This window comes from Diplotaxodon limnothrissa, linkage group LG15 (genome assembly GCF_057381915.1).
Source record: "Diplotaxodon limnothrissa isolate DT_005_m linkage group LG15, D_limnothrissa_male_GT1.1, whole genome shotgun sequence".
NCBI lineage: Eukaryota > Metazoa > Chordata > Actinopteri > Cichliformes > Cichlidae > Diplotaxodon > Diplotaxodon limnothrissa.
The window spans coordinates 4,996,659-5,019,714 of NC_140610.1; the positions used below are offsets into that span (position 1 = coordinate 4,996,659).

The 23,056-nt window shown below is 41.2% G+C and overlaps 1 protein-coding gene across 1 annotated transcript in view; it reads left to right on the forward strand.

The window, feature by feature from the left end:
- The window catches only part of plcb4b (phospholipase C, beta 4b), an 81,990-nt gene that overhangs the window by 36,205 nt on the left and 22,729 nt on the right, over positions 1-23,056 (forward strand). The window contains exons 4-6 of the mRNA XM_085371982.1: positions 13,279-13,376; positions 19,852-19,932; positions 22,946-23,005. Of these exons, the coding sequence (XP_085228108.1) occupies positions 13,293-13,376; positions 19,852-19,932; positions 22,946-23,005 (225 nt within the window). The 5' untranslated portion in view covers positions 13,279-13,292. The remainder of the gene's footprint in view (positions 1-13,278; positions 13,377-19,851; positions 19,933-22,945; positions 23,006-23,056) is intronic.

Below are 23,056 nucleotides of genomic sequence, written 5' to 3' on the forward strand. Positions count from 1 at the left end.
CAGTGTTCCTTCAATGAGGGTAGTCATGGGCCCTGAGGTCAACAGACTCTAGCACTCTTTTTGTCACACACACATAAACATACTGATATCCACACTTTGGCAAAGGCTTTGGGCTGCCATTTACGAGGTGGATGCTAAGTCTAGTAGGATGTGTGTTCATTTTTCATGTAACTCAGTTTGGAAGAGAGTTAATATGATGGCTATATATAGAACTTTATCAGTCTGCTTTGAGTATGGAACAACGCTGGAAAGTGAAGTTACTCATTGAAAGTGAGGGAGATCCTACTGCTTGTATTTGTTGTGGGAAAGTGTGGTGGTTATTATGTGTGTGTGTCTGTGTGTGTGTGCATGTGCTCTGTAGCACCACAGTTGGGCGTTGTAGTGAGTGTGTGTGACTGAAAGTCAGCCAGTTTCCATCACAGGCTGAAGTTTGATTATGTAACCAGGGACTGAGAAGCATGAGTGAGCAGGGTGATCCTCAACTATAAAAGGCAAAGAAGATGGGTAGAAGAGGGTCATTTGGTGTGGAAAATACATTCTTCCCTTCAACAGTATAATACTTCTTTAGCTACAGTCCCAGAGAAACAAATGTTGATTACAGTTTTTTATATGCACTGCCCAAGAGAACCCTATATCAGGAATTTGACATTGGAGAGTTCATTTATTCTCGCGTTTGTGTGCAGTCTCAGTGGCCCCCACCAGTTTGTGTTTGTTTGTTTTTGTTTTTTTGGGGGGGGGTTTTTTGTTTTTGTTTTTTTTAGAAAGGTTGGGCTCACATTGGATTTAGAGAAAAACAACTAGGAGTGGGAATCAAAGTGTAACTCACAGAACAGTACTAAAATGATAATGACGGGCATATTATACTTATTATAGAATGCCAGAATGTAGGGCTGTATGACCAAAATCTCATATCCCGATATAAGACTTCTATCATCCCGATAACGATATAAATCACAAAAAATTAAAATTTTCTGTAAATTCCGTCAATCTCGGGCAGCTCGACTTGCATGAAGTGTTTTCAGCTGGGCGTCCTGTACCTGGAGTTATGACTTTTAGCCGATGCATGAAACGATACATTTTTAGACATAAGTTGTAACAGACGCCGTTTTCTGTGTGAATATGTATTACACAGCGTGCTGCAGGGAAAAGCCTGTTCTAACGTTTGAGTCTAAGGTTTATTTTTTAGCACCTAACGCCTCTTTTTTTGCTTCTAATCTGTAAACACTAGGGGTGCAACGATACTCGTATACAGTGCTTTCGGTTCGGTACGCATATGTATTGAACAATACAAAATTTTTAATTTATTTGATCAACTTTTCTTCTGACGATGCTGTCTGTGTTGAGAGCTCAGTGGATCTGCGTTCGACTACTCCGCCTAGGCTGCACTGTCGAGCGCAGATCCACTGAGCGCAGCACAAGCTAGCAAGACAGAAGCTAAGCTCGTTGCAACATGGCAAATTGAACCTCCCCCACCCTCATTCAGATCTGGCCTTTGGAACTATTTTGGTTTTCATGTGACGTATGACCCTGAAGGTAAACGCGTCATGGACAAAAGTAAAACAGTATGTCAGATGTGCCACGCAATGCTCAATCCACATGGATCCGCGGTAGCTCGTTAACAGAGATTTGCCGTGTTGTGGCGTTAACATAATTTCAGATTAACGCTGACAGCACTAGTGGGAACACAATGAATATGACTGCACATTTACACCGACATCATCCTAGTGCAAAGACAAGTGGAAGCAGACAAAAACAACAAGCACGCATGCTACAAACTTTACAGGAGTCATTTAGACAGCCGTTAGCACATGATTCTCCTTATGGGGACCTGATATGTTTAATATGCTGCTGAGAGTATACCCCAGAAGAAGCGTATAGTATAGCTTTTATTTTGGAAAGAGCCATTTCTCTGTAATAAACTCTCTTTTCCAAAGATGAGTGATTTCTCGATCAGATTGTATCGAAAAATATCAAACCGTGACACCAAAGTATCGAACCGAACCGAACTGTGAATTTTGTGTATCGTTGCACCCCTAGTAAACACTGCATACTCTTTCACGGGATTTAGTTTATTTTGAAAAGTCTCAACAGGATCTTGAGCTTTATTGTGAAAGGTTAATATGCAAAACAAACAAGCAGACGGCGGAGCCACGCCATTGTTTTACCGTCGTGGTTGCTAACAGCAACGCGTAAAAACAGTCGCTTGTCCATCCATAGCGTGGTCATATTAAATATAAGAGAAAGAGAGAACTTTAACAAATGAATATAACCACTACAATGACCATCAAACGATGAAAAAATATTGCCGTAAACATTATATTTTGCCACACTACGAAACAAACGATAGCGTAAAATGAAACGATAGATGTTTTTATATTGTCACCCGATATATATCGTTATATCGAACAGCCCTACCAGAATGTATTGAAAATATACCAGAGGCATCAATGTTTTTCTCAGCCTAGTAACAATAAATGTATGTTACTAGTAACAATAAGTCTATGTTACTAGTTATTACCACAGTCAGTGTTTATGACCCTAAATTTCCTAAAATTGACATCAGTTTTCACTATCACATCCAGTTTAGTTTCATTTATATAGTACCAAATGACAACAAAAATTGCTTCAAAGTGTTTATATTGTAAGCTCAAGAGAATAATGAAGAGAAAACTCTAATGACCAAACAACCCCCTATGATCAAACACTTTGCAACAGTGGGAAGGAAAAACTCCCTTTTAACAGAAAGAAGTCTCCACCAGATCCGACTCAGGAGGGGCCAGCCCCTGCTGCAACTGGTTGTGGTTGACAGGAGAACTACACTCAGTATTTTAGTACACACACTGAAAGCCACTGTATAGTTTCTCCACAGTTCATTGTGATAACACTGTTATCACTGAGCTACCTTGGTCTCAAACACAGTCCACTGATTGCTTGTACCACAGGAGCCGTGTGTCAGTTCTAGATCTTATTCGAGAGCATCCTGTATCTGTGGCTGTAATTTAGTGGCAGCGTGCAACAGTTCTCGACTTTAATGATGAGTCAGGGGACGAAAACAAACCTCTTCATTTTCAAGAAATCCATATGTGGTTTATTTAAAATGTGCAATCCACTTATGTTTAATGAAGTATGTATGAAGCCTGTAATGCCTTAAAGAGAGGCCATTTGTTGGTTATTTCTCTGTATGTTATTAAAGAAAGGAGGAAGAGCTTTTTTTTTTTCTTCTTCTTTTTTTTTCTTTTGAATGCACAGTTTATCCAACACAGTCTGGATACTCTAAAGTGAGTTAACCTGTGAGATAACAGTGTCTTCTAAAGGGTCTTTTAAACAGTACTTTCCTGTTAGCAATTCTTCAGGCTAAGAGGACTAAGTGGGTTTAAAAAAAACAAACTTAAACACTCATGCGGCGACAGACACATTGACACTACTTACTTAAAAAGTCAAACAAGCCTAGTCAAACACAGGCACACACACATGAAGTCACGCACGCAGGCGGTGAGGCAGCAGAAGCCTCAGTTAGCACTCACTCATTGAGCAAAGAGGAATCCAAATGTGGATCAATTGAAATGAGTAAAAAGGGAATTTCACTTGTGATTAGCGGCAGGTTGCACCATTCAGTTTTCCATTCACTCCTTTACTCACTCTTTCATCAGCCGTTGATTCTCCTTGCTCAGCTTGCCCCCTGCATGCCAGTCTTTGTGCAGAGCTGCACTTGGACACGCTAAGGTGCGATAGCCTGTGAAATCAGAGATCTTACACATTTTATACACAAGCTAGAACAAGCACACCACATCTCACTCTTTTTTTGTGGTAGCATGGTTCCTTAGTAAACACTGCCCCCTCCGTATCACTGATTGTTAAGGAAATGTAAAAGTGGACACAGGCTTATTAACATTTCACTCCTACAAGCTTTTTGCTCAAAGAAAAGAGGTCTTGTTGGTGTAATAAAACCACAAGCTCCTTTCAGGGCTCTCATTGAATTAAAGACTGCTTCTATCCAGAGTAAACAGTCACACTTGTATGATATTGCCCTGCTCCTCGCGGCGTGAGCACATCATGCCTGATGCGTGCAGAAAACTCTGAGCAAACATGAGCGCGAATCAATCTGATGGTCCTCATGGTAATGCGATTAAACAAACCTACCACCACCAGAATATTGCCTGGCTGTGATATTGAGTGAACGTTACAGACTTCATCTCTAACACAGATGCCTCATAGCAGCAGCCTGTTGCAGTTTGTTCCCAGTGTTTGAATAATGCTCTTCTTTTTCTCTATGCTCTGGTTGGTGATCGGCCACCATAACGCAGATGTTTGTTTTGTTTTTTTTGTTTGTTTGTTATGATCAAGCCAATTTAGCTGAGAGTCATTTTTCTTGCTCTTTTATTCTATTTTTATATAATTTTTACTCTTTATATGTATTTAATATGCGTACACTCTATTTTCTTGTTCTAGTACAAGTACAGCAGCAATATGATATTTTTGTATTTTTCTGCATTCATTTGTGTGTTATCCTGCAAATGTGGTGCAAATGCTTCAAGGTAAAATGAAATGGGATTTTCACGCAGTGAAAGGAAAGGCATGCATTTCTTATTGGGAATTGAATCTGAACAGTGGCTCTGTGGGTACTGTTACTAAATGATGAGCTCCAAATACCCGGCTGCTGTAAAATAATTTGCCAGACCTCAGTGTTTGTGCACACCTCAAACTCGTCGGCTGTATTGAAACATGTAGAGGTAGCCTTGAACATGAGGCACAGGAATTGCTGTCAGTATTCTTCATCCTCAGCAACAGAATACTTTAACTTGTTTGCAACATGTTGTACACACATATATAATTTGGTGAAGACTTCATATTCCAAAGACTACAAAAGCATCATCAGAACATGTGACATTTGACTGCTGCCCCTTCCTGTGTTTGCATTGTGCTCTGTGTGATGAGCTAAAAAACCCCTGTTTGTGTTGACTCAGAGCTAACAGAGAGAATAAATAGATGGAAAAGTGTCAGAGTTGTGAATGTTTGAGTGACTGTAATGCGTTTTCATTATATTATTGAATTACATATTATCATTGCAGTATTGCAATCAATACTGTATGCTTTACTGTACTTAAAAAAACATTAACAAGAATTAGCAAGTTGATTATATTGTCCTGAGAATGTGAAGCCTATTGTGTTGTTACAAGGATGCTTTTTGTGTTATAGTCTTTGGAAGTGATTGTCAGTCCTATTAAACTGATGAAGGTTCACTCTGGCTTTTGGTAATACTGGGATTTGAGCAAAATGTGCAGGAAGAAAATTGTTCTCAGTCTCAGGGGATTTGTTTTCCAGTGAGTCAGTCCAGGTGAGTGGTTAGATATGTGTGTCCTAAGATGGGTTCAGCCTCAAGGGCAGTGATGACCCTGATAGTGAAAGAGGAAAATTGATGGTATTGTTAAAGGAGAGGCGGCGTGAGATGCACACACGATGGCTGCAGACACCATTGAGGAGTAGCTGTTCTTGCAGTGTGGTGTCTGCATGGTGATAACAAATCTTGCAGATGTCTGCACGGACCCTCACATTCACCCTCTAATGATGGAATTTACATTAGATTTTTGTGGCCTTCTCTATGTAGGCTTCCTGTATGCGTTTATTTTTTCCCAATCAAAGTAACACTAGGGTGTACTGCCAGATCCAAAATGCTTCCAAGACTGTGAAAAAATCCATGCATGCCATCATTTTCAGTCTCAAAGCCGCAAGACAAGATAAATATGCTGGATGAATACATAATACAATGAATACACGACCAGTTGCTCTAACACCTGTTATAATGAAGTGCTTTGAGAAACTGGTCCGACGTCACATCATGTCCTGCCTGCCACCCACACTCGACCCGCTCCAGTTTGCATACAGAGCTAACAGATCAACTGAAGATGCCATTGCTACAACGCTCCACACCACCATCTCTCACCTGGAAGTGCAGGGCCGTTACGCCAGGCTGCTCTTTGTTGACTTTAGCTCTGCTTTCAATACGATACTCCTGGACAGACTAATAGATAAACTGCTGGAAATTGGACTTCCTTCCACCACCTGCCGCTGGATCAGAGACTTCCTCTCAGACCGTGTACAGAGAGTTAGAGTGGGGCCTCATCTTTCCTCAGCCCTCAGCCTCAACACCGGCTCTCCACAAGGCTGTGTACTGAGTCCCCTACTGTACACTCTGTACACACATGACTGTGTTAGTTCCCACCCAGACAACACAGTCATCAAGTTTGCAGATGATACCACTGTGGTGGGGCTCATCTCAGGGGGAGATGAGACTGCATACAGAGCTGAAGTTCAGAGGCTGTCAGATTGGTGTGCAGACAACAACCTGGACCTCAATACCACCAAAACAAAAGAACTGGTAGTTGACTTCAGAAGGAGGAAGTCCGAGCTGCTGCCTGTCAGCATCAATGGCGAGTGTGTGGAAAGGGTCTCCAGTTTCAAGTTTCTGGGTGTGCACATAGACACAGTCCTCCAATGGAGCTCTAACACCTCTGCGGTCTTAAAGAAGGCCCAACAGCGTCTCCACTTTCTGAGAATCCTCAGAAAAATGGACCTGAAGAAGGAGCTGCTGACCGTCTTCTACCGCTGCTCCATTGAAAGTGTGCTGACATATTGCATCGGTGTGTGGTTCTCCAGCTGCACCACAGCACACAGAAAGGCACTCCAGAGGGTCATCAACATGGCCCAAAAAATCATTGGACATCCTCTTCCCTCCCTGAAGGACCTGTACAGCACTCGCTGTCTCAAGAGGGCACGCAGCATCCTACGGGACTGCACACACCCAGGACACCGGGTGTTTAAGCTGCTGCCGTCTGGCAGGAGGTTCAGGCTGCTGAGGTCCCGAACAAATAGACTCAAGGACAGCTTTTACAACAGGGCAATAGCCCTGATCAATGCAAATAGCTGACCTGACTGGATACCTCCCTGGACTTTTTAGGGGGAGGTAACAATGTTTAAAACGATAACAATAATATTTATATTTATAACAAGGTGCAATAATAATTAATGTGCAATAATAACAGTGTGCAATACACATACACTTATTCTTCTTTTTTATACTAAGTTAATATATTGTGTTGTGTTGTTTGTTACGTTGTGATGTGTCATATCGTGTCGTGTTGTGTTATATGTAGTGCCGACGTAGGACAGTTTTTCCAATTTCATTGTACTACTGTACTATGTATGACTGTGCAATGACAATAAAGAGTTATCTTATCTTATCTTATCTTATCTTATCTTATAAGGGGACATGATATCACTCTGTGATATTTACTGTATAGATTAGAGACCAGGATGCCACAGCGAGTCCATAATAGAACTGTATTTACGAATGTAGATTTGTACATAGGCCAAGCTTTGGAAAAATACAAACCATATTCCACTATCATGCCAGACGTCAGTGTTACAGTGTTTGACTTTCACAAGGACACCAAGCGAACAGCGTGGGTGTGGAATGGAAGCAGAAATTGAAATATATGTTACAGTGTTTGCATTCTCGTTTAAGTTTAAACAAATTTCATTCTCCTGACACTCCTAACTTCCAAAAATCTTAGGCAACTGAACATATTATAATTCAAGTGTGCACATTGGATCTTGTGGTTTAATAAGTGATGCACAGCTCTTACTGTGAAAATTCCCTTTCAACAGACTTTTCCCCTGTATTAACAGTTTGGCTCTCAATTTGAAAGTGTCAAGCATCCATCCACTCGTCCAATTCAGGGTCATGGTTGGTCTGGAGCTTATTCTAGCTATCATAGGGTAAACGACAAGGTACACCCTGGATAAATGACCAGTGTTTTGCAGAGAACCAGACAACCATTCTCACTCACTTTCATCTCACATACTTAAAACAGGTCTGTATCATCAGGTCGTCTAAATAGTGGGTGTGTACGCTATGTGTGCAGAAAATGAGAAATTAATTGAATTAAGGCTGTTTTTGTTATTGATTACTTTTTAATTACTTAAGCCTCCCTTGTTCTTATAGAACAGATGGTGGTTTCCAGTCACGTGAAGCTGAGAAGCTGATGTTTTGCACCTGTTACAGTAATATTTCTGACAAACACTGCCTTTCTGGGGGGGAGGGTTTCCCAAGCACCTGGTTTTCAAATCTGCTTTTTAAAAAATGTGATAACTACAACTTGAAGCGCATAACTGTGTTCTTGACCTTGACGGGCACACACACACTTGCCCAGCTGTTTCTACTTAGTTTTAATGAAATCTTTTCTCAGAACTGCGCGGCAATCTACATAACTCTTAAGCAACATCTGTGGTGGGATATATTTTTTTCCCTGATAGCTGATACCTGAAAAGACGTCTGATAAGCAAAAGACTGCTATTATTTAATCTGCACGTACCATTCCTTAAATAGACGAGCACCTTCCACTTGCTCTTTAATGTCATGGCAACAGCAGGAGGGCTCAGCATCCGGTAAACCAAAAACTGCCGTCCCTCAGTTCCACGGGCCCCGCAAGATATAAAGCCATATAAGGCACACGCACAACACAGGTAGATACAGTATATCCTCTAAATCTGACAACCTTGATAATGACACAAGGAAACCATTCTTTTCCTCAGCTGGCAGCTAGAAAAGAAAACGATGACATGAAATAAGAAAATAAAAATCTGGAAACTGAAATACTTTTTGTCTGACATGAATGCAGTAAGACTGACAGTGAATCCTCACAACAGTATCAGCAAAAACATCAGATGATGATGTGTTGAAAGATCAAACAGAACACATCTTATTATGTTTCCTCTTTCAGTTTCCTGCAGTTCAGCTAAGTTGTTGTTAAAGTTTTAGTCCTCAGTTAATACCTGTCGTTGTTATTATTGGTTTTGTGATTATTGTTACAGCCATGACACATGCTGCTCTCTGTCTGTTGTTCACTCGTGTCCATTGGAGCATGTCCCCAGTCAACCCTTCCACCACTGGCTGACTGATGTAGCTGTAGCCTACTTTTAGTTCATAGTTTTAGTTTATGAGGTGTGGGACCGCTGGGTGTTACCCTAGCTGCCATTTTAGAAGAGGAGGCTGGGAACAGTGTTCCTCACGGGGCTCCCATCTATCGTAATTATCTCTCTGTCAGGGGTTGGATAGGGGGCTCGGACCTCACCGACTTCCGCTAGCTTCCCATAGCTCCTCACGTGCACACTCACACTTCTAGAAGCTCAGAGGCCCAGCGTGCGCACTGGCGTGGCCTTATAGGACCTCAACTGCTGCACTGCTATTGGACAGATTTCATCCCGCTGAGGAAAATGTTATCTAATGCATACTGTTGAGTGTAGCGAGATCTAGGCTATCGTCAGACAGGAAAGCACAGTCCAATTAGTCCAAATTAGAGATGTGAAATGTCCTATATGAATGATTTTGAATCTGTTTTACAGTGTATAACATTTCCGTGCTTCCCTTGTTTGATGAGTAAACTTCTGTAGTAAACTCTACTTTTGGCCAACACAGATGGTGGAGGACTTGGTTTCACGGTTGGCTCCTTTTTTTGTAAATAAGTAGATGTATTGACCTGGATACTATACCTCCTTTAGCTGTGTGATATACAGCACAGCAGACCAAATTGGTTTAATTTGCATAAATGAAAGTGCAGTAGCTTGTTTTTCAAAGTTGTTATCCACTGTCTCTGTTCAGCTATGGTGTCTTTTGCTGAACCTGCCAGCAGCAGTGAGATTGAACCATTGTACTTTCAAAATGACAGCATTCAAACATCCCAGAAGCCTTGCATCATCTGCACTTGTCATGGCAGGGGTGGACTGTAGCCCGCCCAGCCGGTAGTCTTCTGTAACCCCTGCTGATGATGTGTCTGATCTGCGTTCCCCACATCAAAAGCAGACACCCCCCCTCTGCTGTACTCACCACTCTGATCCCCCAGCCTCTGTCACTCACAGCTGTGTCACTGTTCTGTGTCTCTCTGCCCACCACTGTTCTGTTTCATCTCTATGCTTCTCATGCCACTCTCTCCTCATCTCTCAGATCACATCTTTCTGCCTCTCAGTGGGTGTATATCAGGCTCTTACTTTTAGTGCACTGATTTTATTATTTTATTTCTGCCTTTCACTTTTCCCTGTGCCTTCACATCTTTCACGCTGACTCTGTCCATATTTCTTCCCCCATTATCCTTCCTCAGTTCCCCTATTTCTCATCTCATCCATCAGCATCCAGTTTCCACTTTGTGTATATGCATTTAATTTTCTGTATAGTAGAAAATATTCTGTAGCGCAGCAGGCTAAAAGATTGGTGGATGAAAATCAAATCTCCGCAGAGTATTCCCATAATGACTTAATACCGGCTGAGCTCTTAGGCTATACATAGTGTGTCACGTTCTCAAGTGCACTTCTCCCTCTCACTTTTGCTTGACACATTTGAGCTTGACGTAGGTGGAGCCTATATTTGGGTGGTGTCATCAGCAATATTACAATTACCTCCTCCCCTCCCTGAGCTGGATGTCTTACGTGATGATACACGTGCAGGTGTGTCACATGAATGAAGCCTGACTCTCTAGTATTTGGAGAGGAGTGCAGTGCCCATCCGTTTTGTTTCAGGGTCCTAGATAAAAGCAGGAGGAGGAAATTCCTTTCTCGCATACTTTTTATCTCTGTGATATGCTCAATTTGTGTTGCTCAGTCCCACCCATAGTCCCATTTATAGGATTAATTTATAACATTATGGTTGTTTTTGGAATCCAGAAGCGATGATAGTTGGACGTGAGGATGAGTTCTTTGTTATTAGCAAATAATAGCAAGCTTGGTTAGCAAGGTGACCCAGTAGGCTCTATGTACATTATTGTGCAGATTTACATATGTGCTTATTTAACACATAAAAAAAAAATGCATATTATCTGAATCACATAGCTTGGATGGGCTGTTATTACAATTTAAAAGCTCCATTTTATCAGGTAGGTCTATTAAAAATGTTCTAAATAGGTACCAACACTACACAGTTGATTCCAGTTAGCTGACGTGAAGCTTAGCTAAAGACGCCTGTGTTGGCAACCTCGACAGTCAAAGCAGCTACAACCCCCCAAAAAACAACCGCGAATGGGTGAATTAAAAAAACAGACAAACTCATTTTCTGTACAGCTGTTGTTGTTTTTTAACTCACTCTTTGAGATTGTCTCAAGTGGACAGTTAAGGTACTGCAGCTTTAGGCACTTTGCCATGGACTTCATTTTTCAGCCCTGGAGGTTCCTGCTTGATCCCACGCAGCGGTTGTCCTCTGATGTCATTTGCCCATATTCCTTTTGCTTGTTCTATTTACTCTTTATTTTACTCTTTACGGGCGATCGTGGCTCAAGAGTTGGGAGTTCATCTTGTAATCGGAAGGTTGCCGGTTCGAGCCCCAGCTTGGACACTCTCGGTCGTTGTGTCCTTGGGCAAGACACTTCACCCGTTGCCTACTGGTGGTGGTCAGAGGGCCCGGTGGCGCCAGTGTTCGGCAGCCTCGCCTCTGTCAGTGCGCCCCAGGGTGGCTGTGGCTACATGTAGCTTGCCATCACCAGTGTGTGAATGTGTGTGTGGATGACTGAATGTGTAAAGCGCTTTGGGGTCCTTAGGGACTAGTTAAGCGCTATACAAATTAGAGATGGCACGATACCACTTTTTTATGTCCGATACCGATACCGATATCATAAATTTGGATATCTGCCGATACCGATATGAATCCGATATAGTGTGTTTCAACAAAACTGTTTTTTTTAAATATCTTGCTGCATTTTGTATAAGTTCATACTCAAGTTTAAAACAACAACTACACTAAAGCTATTCTGTTATACCTGTATGCAAAAAAATATATTTCATAGTTCAGCAATACTGATCAATCTAATAAACTTAGACCTACACCATCCTCCCTATTCTGGTATTTTAAAGAGTACTTAGCGTAAATATTAAGCAACCTAACTAATAGGGTTCAAACTCCCAGCAACAACAAAAATAAAAAAATAAAAAATAGGGAACCACCCCTCACGCTCCACCTCATGATGCTCAATCGACGTAATCAACCTTAATTTGATGCAGTGTGAAAAAAAATGCACAGAAATCAATTATTTTTCAATATATTAAAATATTAAATAGATTCAACATCTTTCCTCAACAAAATTGCAGACTGCACAGATGGTACCTTCCCAAAGGAAAAAGTACTATAGCTTACTAGGGTATATATATTAGACTTAATAGTTACTATATACAGTAATGGACTTCTATTCATTTTGCATCAAATTAAAACTTTGGGTGTCAGATAATTATTTATTAAAAGCTAGACATTTTAAATGAGAATAAGAAAGAAAAGTATGTCTTTCTGCTCCCCTTTTCCCTGTTAATGCCCTATCGGCCCCCCTGGCTAAACTTTGCTAGATCCGCCCCTGCACAGTTACCAGCGTCAGCTACTAGAAAAAGATCCTGGTGTAGAAACTAATATTAAATACATTCTAACAACAGCTGATCAAGCTTAAACGTGCTGCTGTTGTTCAGCCGCTGGTTTCCTCTTTCTGGTGCAAAGTGGGCCAAAAACAAACAAGAGAGACGGACTCGTGACAGAAAAGCCGATCAGCTGATCGTTGAGCAGTTTCATGATTGAAGTAGCAGCAGGAAGAGGCAGTCGCTCCATATATCGTTTGTTAAGCTTAACGCAGGAATGCTTTACAAACATTCAGAGATGGACTTACACACTTGCTTTACTTCTCTCGGGGATAACTTTGTCGGAGATGAAATGCCGGGTTGCTAGCGAAGCTCCAAATGCTATCCAGACCATGACAGGTCCCGCATGCGGCAGCCGCTCTATCACGTGATGCATACTGCTCCGACGTGCTAACGTTCTGAGGCGAGTTACGGCGTGTTGCAAGTTTTGCGAGGTGCTTTCGTGATATTTAATGGATCGGATTACATTTTTTATTTTTCTCCGATATCCGATCCAGTAATTTAGGTCAGTATTGGACCGATACCGATACGTAATATCGGATCGGTCCATCTCTAATACAAATACAGGCCATTACTCTGCTTCACTGCTAATTGCAGCTCCAAAGCAGAGAGGGTGCTTTAAATCTCTGAAAAATCCTAAACGACAAATCAATATTTTTCCTAAATTCTGTCTTTGGAGCTTGTTCATTGGTTGGTTGTTATATATGTAAGTTGTTCTCACTCTCTCAAGAGGATATTTTTGGATGAGCCCCTGGAGAGCGAGCATCCTTTTCTAACATACTCTGTGTCTGTGTCTGTCTCTTTCCTTGTGTGTCTTCTCCTCTTTTGTTTGTTTCTCAGACTTGTGAGCAGCCATGACAAAGTCCTACGAATTCAACTGGGAGAAGCACCTGCCTGAGTTCATGCAGGAAGGCGCCTCTTTCGACAGGTTTGATGAGGTAAATATGACACTTTCCTGGATTGAGTAATTGATTAAGAATAAGAGGCTTTTAGTATTCTCAGTGAAGTGATGAAAGTTTAGCCAATGCTAAGCTATCTGTTTGTAAGTGTTCCCTGCTGATACCACCATAGATTATTTGCTCTGCCCTGTTATCATCCTGGACCTTAATGACTGTGCCCGGCTCAGTCATTAGTTGGACAAATGCACACATCCACACACGGAGCAGAGTCTTTGTTTTCATACATTTAGAATACCAAGCTTTAAATGAAGTTTTAGTCTCTAAATGTAATGATTTATATTATGCTGCCTTTGTTTTTTGTTTTTTTGCTTCTCAAAAATATCCAAGACGGGTCCACAGTGCAACAATGGAAAGACATTTATATTCCCACACCATGAGTAATACAAGCGCACACACATACACACAGAACAGAGACCTCAGTTTATATCATCACTGGTGTAGTCACAGTTCTAGCTGTAGACAGGCCACATTGATCAGGCTCATTAAGATGCTTTGGCATGGCGACTGCTTGTCCGCAACACGCCCACTGAGGGTCTTAAGTAGCACACTATAAAAAATTATGCACATGCTAAAAAAGTTTTAGAATAGCCATAATTCCAAAGAAAATTGGTTTATGTAAGAACCAATTTTAGAAATGCACAAAGTGGGGAAAGGCGTCAAAATGGGTGTGCCTGCATAACTGTTTATCTGTCTGACTCTGAGAACAGTGCTGCTTTCATATACAGTCACTCAGATTTTCAATTAAGATGTCCCAAAAAAATAAATAAGCTCAAACAGTGTTGTAAAGAGGAGTTGTGCAACTCTTTTAATGAGCTACAGGAAATGTCCTATGGAGGCTCTGCTGCAGCAAAAGAGGATTTACACGAGCCACGTGAGATCTCTTACTTTTTCACTACAGTGTGAAATAGAGCCCGACCGATTATAGGCTTTTAAAGGCCAATACTGATACAGGCATGTGGTGATTTCAAAACTCAATATGGTGATATATCAGCTAATTTATTTTCTTTCAGACAAACAAAACTTAACAAATGTTTGGGAAATCTGTTTATGTGCAGTTATTTGTTTACTCTTTAACACTGTGGCCAACTGCTTGGATCATTGCAACATGTGTTGCCAACAGTTGCAGAGTGCCCCCTCATGGACGAACTGTGCAACATCAACACACAAAACATAGTTGAAGGGTGTTTCTTCTATTTCTTCTTTAATTTTGTCATTTAAATTTTTTGGCCATTATACATACTGATATCAACAGAGCGACAAATAGCTAAAATTGGCTGATCATATCGGTCAGGCTGTAGTGTGAAATCTGTTATTGTTGTTTAATATTTTTCGATTGATTGATTGTATACAGTGGGGCAAAAAAGTATTTAGTCAGCCACCGATTGTGCAAGTTCCCCCACTTAAAATGATGACAGAGGTCAGTAATTTGCACCAGAGGTACACTTCAACTGTGAGAGACAGAATGTGAAAAAAAAAATCCATGAATTCACATGGTAGGATTTGTAAAGGATTTATCCGTAAATCAGGGTGGAAAATAAGTATTTGGTCACCTCAAACAAGGAAAATCTCTGGCTCTCACAGACCTGTAACGTCTTCTGTAGGAAGCTTTTCTGTCCCCCCACTCGTTACCTGTATGAATGGCACCTGTTTGAACTCATCTGTATAAAAGACACCTGTCCACAGCCTCAAACAGTCAGACTCCAAACTCCGCCATGGCCAAGACCAAAGAGCTTTCGAAGGACACCAGGAAAAGTATTGTAGACCTGCACCAGACTGGGAAGAGTGAATCTACAATAGGCAAGCAGCTTGGTGTGAAAAAATCAACTGTGGGAGCAATCATCAGAAAATGGAAGACATACAAGACCACTGATAATCTCCCTCGATCTGGGGCTCCACGCAACATCTCATCCCGTGGGGTCAAAATGATCATGAGAACGGTGAGCAAAGATCCCAGAACCACACGGGGGGACCTGGTGAATGACCTGCAGAGAGCTGGGACCAAAGTAACAAAGGTCACCATCAGTAACACACTACAACGGCAGGGAATCAAATCCCGCAGTGCCAGACGTGTTCCGCTGCTGAAGCCAGTGCATGTCCAGGCCCGTCTGAAGTTTGCCAGAGAGCACATGGATGATACAGCAGAGGATTGGGAGAATGTCATGTGGTCAGATGAAACCAAAGTAGAACTTTTTGGTATAAACTCAACTCGTCGTGTTTGGAGGAAGAAGAATACTGAGTTGCATCCCAAGAACACCATACCTACTGTGAAGCATGGGGGTGGAAACATCATGCTATGGGGCTGTTTTTCTGCCAAGGGGACAGGACGACTGATCCGTGTTAAGGACAGAATGAATGGGGCCATGTATCGTGAGATTTTGAGCCAAAACCTCCTTCCATCAGTGAGAACTTTGAAGATGAAACGAGGCTGGGTCTTCCAACATGACAATGATCCAAAACACACCGCCCGGGCAACAAAGGAGTGGCTCCGTAAGAAGCATTTGAAGGTCCTGGAGTGGCCTAGCCAGTCTCCAGACCTCAACCCCATAGAAAATCTGTGGCGGGAGTTGAAAGTCCGTGTTGCTCGGCGACAGCCCCAAAACATCACTGCTCTCGAGAAGATCTGCATGGAGGAATGGGCCAAAATAACAGCTACTGTGTGTGCAAACCTGGTAAAGACCTATAGTAAACGTTTGACCTCTGTTATTGCCAACAAAGGTTATGTTACAAAGTATTGAGTTGTATTTTTGTTATTGACCAAATACTTATTTTCCACCCTGATTTACGAATAAATTCTTTACAAATCCTACCATGTGGATTCATGGATTTTTTTTTCACATTCTGTCTCTCACAGTTGAAGTGTACCTCTGGTGCAAATTACTGACCTCTGTCATCATTTTAGGTGGGGGAACTTGCATAATCGGTGGCTGACTAAATACTTTTTTGCCCCACTGTATGTGACTTAAGAAGCATTCCTGCTAGGTTATTCTGCCTGTACTGGCTCAGGACCCAGTTTGGAGCTGTACAAGGAGGATGCAAAACACCACCACAAATAAAAAAACAGAAAAAATGTGAGCTAGGAAATATAAATAGATCATTTAAAAGCTTTCTTAAATAAAAACTATTTTAAAGTTAAATTATAACCAATAAATGCTCAGTTACAGCCACAAGCAAATTCATTGCTTCCATATATCTTTGTATGCACTTGCATGTATGTGACCACCATGTATATCTTCCTGCTTTTTTTTTTGCCCACATTTCCTCAGACAAACTTAATCAGGACACCTAGCTAGGACATTGGACGAGCAAAGGCAAAGTGTGTCACAGTCACGCGCACACACACACGGACCTACATGTACCCCTGCACACATCAGGAAATCCCCTCAGTCCTCTCCGTTTATGTGGGCATCAGCTGGGGGAGGAGGATCCCTCTTAGGCAGAGAAAAAAGCTTGCGAGTGTACGGAAAGGCATCATCAAATCCAAAGCCATGTCACAGTGAGCGGTGAAAACTGGGCCAGCATGCTTCTGAACAGAGTCCTCAGTGTGTTGCTGCTGTGAATTTGAGCCAAGCTTAGACAGGACAAGGTTAGGTCTGGCCTGAATGGTAATAAGGTCAAGCTCTGTCAGTCGGTTAAAATGAATAATGACACTTGGGACATACCACTCCCCTCTTAGTGCTGTGAATTTTTCTCATTAATGATTATATTCTAAACAATATCAACTCAAACTGATGCGTCTCAGGAGAAAAAAACAGCGCTACGGTCCTTCATTCATAAATCAATAGTTATTTTGGTTGTCAGCTCATGTTCCTCGCTGTTATCGTAAACACGAAGCAGCAATGCGTCTCATTTATAAAACACTGTCAGTCATACTTTGTGTCAGTGTGGGCATGTGTTTGTGTTTGTGTGAGCAAAGCACTGCTGCCTGGAAATTACAAAGGATGCGGGGCGCAAGCATCTCAGTGTGCAAAAAGCATATGCTAAACAGCATGGATTTTATTTTTTGCCACAAGAACAGTCTCTAGTGACTGAAGCCCCACTGAGTGACAGATGGTAGTGGCAGGTAATGTGCATGTGGGTCAGTGTGCCTGTATGTGTGTTTGTACGAGTGCAATTCAAAGCTTCATAGGGGACAGCTATCGTTATACAGAGCCTCTCAGCTCATATCGTTACATAAGATGGCTTTCTAAAACAACTTAAGGTCCCCAGAATGCTTTCTTTGCCATCTTATTCATGTCCTTGAATAGATGGAGATGTTTCCAAGTTTGCATCTCACTCTTTGTTTTTCTCTTTAGGTCTACACGCTGTAGTGTACTATGGATTTTCAATAATTAGTTTGTATCCTTTAATGAGATATTTGATATGAGTTTGTCCTCTTTAAGAGTCCAGAGGCATTGAGGTAAAAGGTGAAAGATATCCTATGTAATCCATTATGCAAATAGCCAAAGAGCTTCCCGTGTGTGTGTGTTTCGTTCATTATCTCACTGAGTGGAAATCAATCATTTAAGATCTGATTGATGTTTGGTGTCCATGGAAACTATGCAGCCTCATATTGACGGCTGATGAAGGTAGACTGAGACGAACGAGACAGAAAACACACATAAGCGTTTACAGTCGTGGCGCAAAGAAAGTACACCCTCTTTAACTTCTAAGGTTTTACATATCGAGGCATAATAATAATCTAACAAAATACAAAAACTAAACTGTCATTATTTATTTAATGATAACTAAATAAATAAATAAATAAAACTAAATGCTGGATTCCTTCCATTACTGCTTGTTTTGCAGCCACAGGACCTGAGCGCTTTAGTAGACGGATGAGTTCATGGTCGAGTCACTGACTGCAAAGTATTCTAAAATCAAATGTGAGGGCACCTGTGTGACAGATAAAGCTCTGCTTAAACTGGGTCATGGAACAGGACTGTGATCACAAACACAGCAGCAATTCAAAGATTCAACAGAATGACTGGAAAAAAAAAAAGAGAAAAGAATCAAATTGTTGCAGTGATCCAGTCAGAGTCCAGACCTCAACCTGGGTTAAATACTGTGGTGGGATTTTATTCCCACAAACCTCAATGACCTAAACAAGTATAAATAGTAAGACATAATTCCTCCACAACAATGTGAGAGAACGATAGTCATAGAGAAGATGATTTTATGAACTGATACTGACAAATTTACAGAAGGTGTACTTTGTTTTTGACTGCACTTGTTAATAGCATCATATATAATATTTATAGATACAGCTCTTAAGCCTACACCGGGCAGATTAATTATCACTTTCTAATATTGATTTGGAAATTTAGACAAAGGGTAAAAGACCTCGAAATGATCTGAGGATCTGTGTTCAAAATAAGAGGCACGATCAATAGGCAACACACACACACACACACACACACACACACACACACACACACACACACACACACACACACACACACACACAATTTTAGATTTATTACAGTAAAGCTAAAAGCAGTGGAATGTGATACTGTTGTATGTCCTCAACAGTTGAGGTTTATCTGAAACCATCTCCTTCATCGAGGTGGCTGTATATCTAACACCGAACACTCTGTCAGTCTTCGTTCAGATGAAAGAGTCAAGCTTTTATCTGCATTTACAGCAGTCTCACTGTTTCCTAAATGGAAATAAGATTATTCTTCTGAGGGGTTTTTTTGAGGGTTTTAGATGTCAGGGTAAGAGCCAAGTAACAAGCCAGCACAGCCCTATTTGCAGCTGCGTATCTCATAGTAGCAACATCCTGAAATAATAAATCACGTGTGTATGAGTGTGTACATGAGTGTGTTACACTGTTCCCTACTGCTAATATTAGAGTGACCCAGCAGCCTTCTCCCATTCTAGTTTATTTCTCTCTTATGTTTTTAGCTTTCTCAGATGTGTTGTTTGAGTGGAGTGGGGCAAAAATACACATATTTGTCGGCACACACACACATCTTCCGGCTGATTGAATTGATGGTAAGATTGTTTGAGTAGGACAAGGTGGCTAAGGTTAGTCGATTTCCTCCACCGACACTCCTGTTGAACGATGTGTGCAGTAGCATCACAGTAGCTATGCTAATACACTTTTACCTCCTGTTCGTCTCTATAACCTGGAAATGTGTTCCAACTGCGTTGATGTTTGCATTTAACAGCTAAAGGTGGTCACATTAATCTCACTGCGTGTTTGCCTTAGACAACAGGCTTCATCTCCCCTACGGGCAACCTGTGTGTACATACTGAGCGTATTTCTGCATTCTTTGTGAAAGTATGTTTGAGTGTGTGTTCGTAGGCAGGCAGGTATATCTTGTAAAATGAATAAGAGCTACATCTGGTTGTCTGATTGCATAATTCCTGTGTTTGTTAAACAGGTTGACTGTTTAATGTCTTGCTGTGTCAAATAAAACCTTTGATTAATATGGCCTCATTGCTTAGAAATAATCATTTTTCCTTGCTGCAGGACCCATACATCTTTGAGCCCAACTGCCACATGGAAGTGGACGAGTACGGCTTTTTCATCACCTGGAAGAGTGAGGGAAAGGTACGACTTCCACATCATGACCTGTGTGTATTCTAGGATTTTCGAGAGGATCCTCTAAATAGAAATGTATAAGACAGGATCCACATGGAGTAGGTAAAGTATTTAAAAAGGCATGCAAGGAAAGAGTAAGTTGTTTTGATTTTTTTCTGTACTTCTGACCATTTGACTCTGAAAAAGGTATATGCAAGTAAATAAAAACTATAAATGAAGCACGTTAAATATATGTATATTATAACAAGCTTAAAATATAGAGAAAAGATTTAAGTACTAGCATTTAGGCTAATACTGATTAGCATTGGGCAATAGACAATGTTTATCAGATGTTTATCTGATAGTTGGATTAATTTGTTGCAGATATGTTCAGTAGCTCTTGTTGGATGATTTTAAACTAGCTAAGATGAAGCCTAGCATTTATTTATTTATTTATTGATTTTTTCCTTTTCTTTCCTGGGCCCTGTGCTTCGTACGTCGCTTACTACATCCAAGATCAAATGAAACATCCAAGACCAAATCATCGCGCTAACTCTGAGCTCGCTATTCCGGTTCCCCGAACACACCTGTTGTTGACGATTAGTATAGCTGGATGAAGTAATGTGAGATCACTGGGTGGCCCAACAGGGGCTACGCATCGATAGTAGAAACATTGATCGGCAACCCTTTGATTGGTCGGCGAAAATGTCGAAGGAGCGCGCTCGGTATTTTTCGGCAGCAGAGCAAGAACTCTTGAGTGAGGGATTTCAGGAGTTTCAGAGTTTAATTAAAACGCAAGGGAACACTGCAAAGGCTGCAAAAGCAAGGAGAGAGGGCTGGCAGGAAGTTGCTGACAAATCAAACTCGTAAGTAATTCAATAATAACAATAATAATGGAGTGGATTTATATAGCGCTTTTCAAGGCACCCAAAGCGCTTTACAATGCCACTATTCATTCACTCTCACATTCACACACTGGTGGAGGCAGCTACGGTTGTAGCCACAGCTGCCCTGGGGCAGACTGACAGAAGCCAGGCTGCCATATCGCGCCATCGGCCCCTCTGGCCAACACCAGTAGGCGGTAGGGTAGATTTATCATATCACACCATATTATCCAATATTATATTACATTATATTATATTATAATATGTTATATTATATCCCCTTTCACATTAGAGCCACAACAGGACCCACTAGAACATGGGACAAGTAAAAGTGAAATATAAGAATATTCTACAGAATGGTAATATTTATCACTTATATTGCTTGTCGTCTCTTGGAAAGAGACCCTGGAATGATCTGTTTGTTTATAACAGCAACCAAGAAAAGGGCAGAGCAAAAAAAAAGACAGGTGGTGGTCCTGCACCCCCTCGTCAACAAGTTGGTTAAGTAAATAATACCCTCACGGGAATATCGATATCTCTCAATGAGCACACTGTCGCGCTGAGCTAAAGGATCCTGTCTGTCCCGCAATATACGCTGAATTCTGAGGACTCTCCTTATCAATCTTGCACCTTCCGCAATGGGTGGCTCACGTATACGGACAGGACATGGCTGCGACAGACTTCCCAAATCCACCTTCGCTTTTATAGCCGTGGTCTCTCATCTTGATTACACGAAGTAATTTACAATTACTACTCTGAAATATGAATTACATCTGTAATAATCACATACATGTAATAGAATGTTAATAGTACATTTCCCTTTTTTAGGAAATGACCTGTATGTATCTGTGTGACATCAATAAAAGGATCAAGTGCTGCATTATCTTTAGTTACATTGATGTTATTTATTTATGGTGAAACAGTGGTGGAATATCGCTGTTGCTTTCGTATGAATGACGCGGACATACCTGCGTGGCCGCGATCTAATCCTGTTTACATAAAGTAAACCTGCTCCCCAGCAGGTTTACGCTTACGGCTCTGTTGCTATGACAGCAAGTCCCGGATGGGCTTCGGGGAACCGAACGATCCAGGATCACGCGAAATCGTCAACAATCTCATCCAGCTAACTCACTTAGCGCGGTACGAAGAACAGGCCCCTGTTTTCCTGTTTGGGTTTTTTTGTTGTTGTGTGTTTGGTTTCTGTTTTTTTTTTTTTTTTTTCTTTTTTTTTTTTCTGTGCTTAAATGTTATTGTTTTTGAATCTTATTTTCATTGTCTGGTGTGACGTTATGTAACTTTGAACTTAAAATCTTATAAATAAACATTTAAAAAAAAAAAGAGAGAAAAAAAAAAGATGAAGCCTAGCATATAGGACCTACAGCTGGCTGTGCGAGTACTAGTACTCGCATGGTCTCATTTTCCAGCCACTGGATTATAACATTCCTGATTTTTCTTTGCCACTGCCTAAAAACCTCTGAGGTGCATCTGAATCCCTCTACTTGGAAAAATAACTCTGATTAGGATGATTTGTTTTCCCATTTAGTGGTTTTAGAAATAGTTCGGTGGCACACTGTTTGTGTATTTCTCAGAAAGTTCAGAAAATATACAAGCATGCACCGAACTTTCATAACTTCTATTTTACTGCTGACATTTTGCAAATCTTGCAATAGATTTTGACATTAATTTCCTCCCCCAGAGTTACAAATAGACTAGCAGCATTCATTTCATGCACACCTTCTGCAGCTGGGGTGAATGGAGTCAGGTTGGGCCCCAAAGGTGATCAGGCCTCTTCAACTGATGTTACAAACTGCAGCAGTATAAGTTTGTCTGTTTTCGGGAGCCCGCCAATGTGCTGGGACCCCAAGCAGCTGCATGCCTGGTGGCAAAAAGCACCTCTGCAACAGTCCAACCTGTTAATGTTTATCCTCATTCCTGCAGACTCAAACTTGGTAATTAAATCAAATGGTATTAAAACAGCTATTCTCAACGCACAAAGGACTCCTCCTCATTTCTGGGTTGTAATCACCCATGTTGCTGAGAGGTTGTGGTGCTTGTGCTTTGCTGACCATTAGAAATTGTTTTTCTTCTAGACTTTTATTCTCCCCCTCTTCATCTACTTCTTTTTTCCCTTTCTTTCCACCGTTTTTGGTCTCCTACAGGAAGGTCAGGTTCTGGAGTGTTCTCTCATCAACAGTATTCGCGTCGGTGCCGTCCCAAAGGTAAGAACTCAGGAGAGACCATTTCTTCACTTCTGCCTTCACAAAATTCAC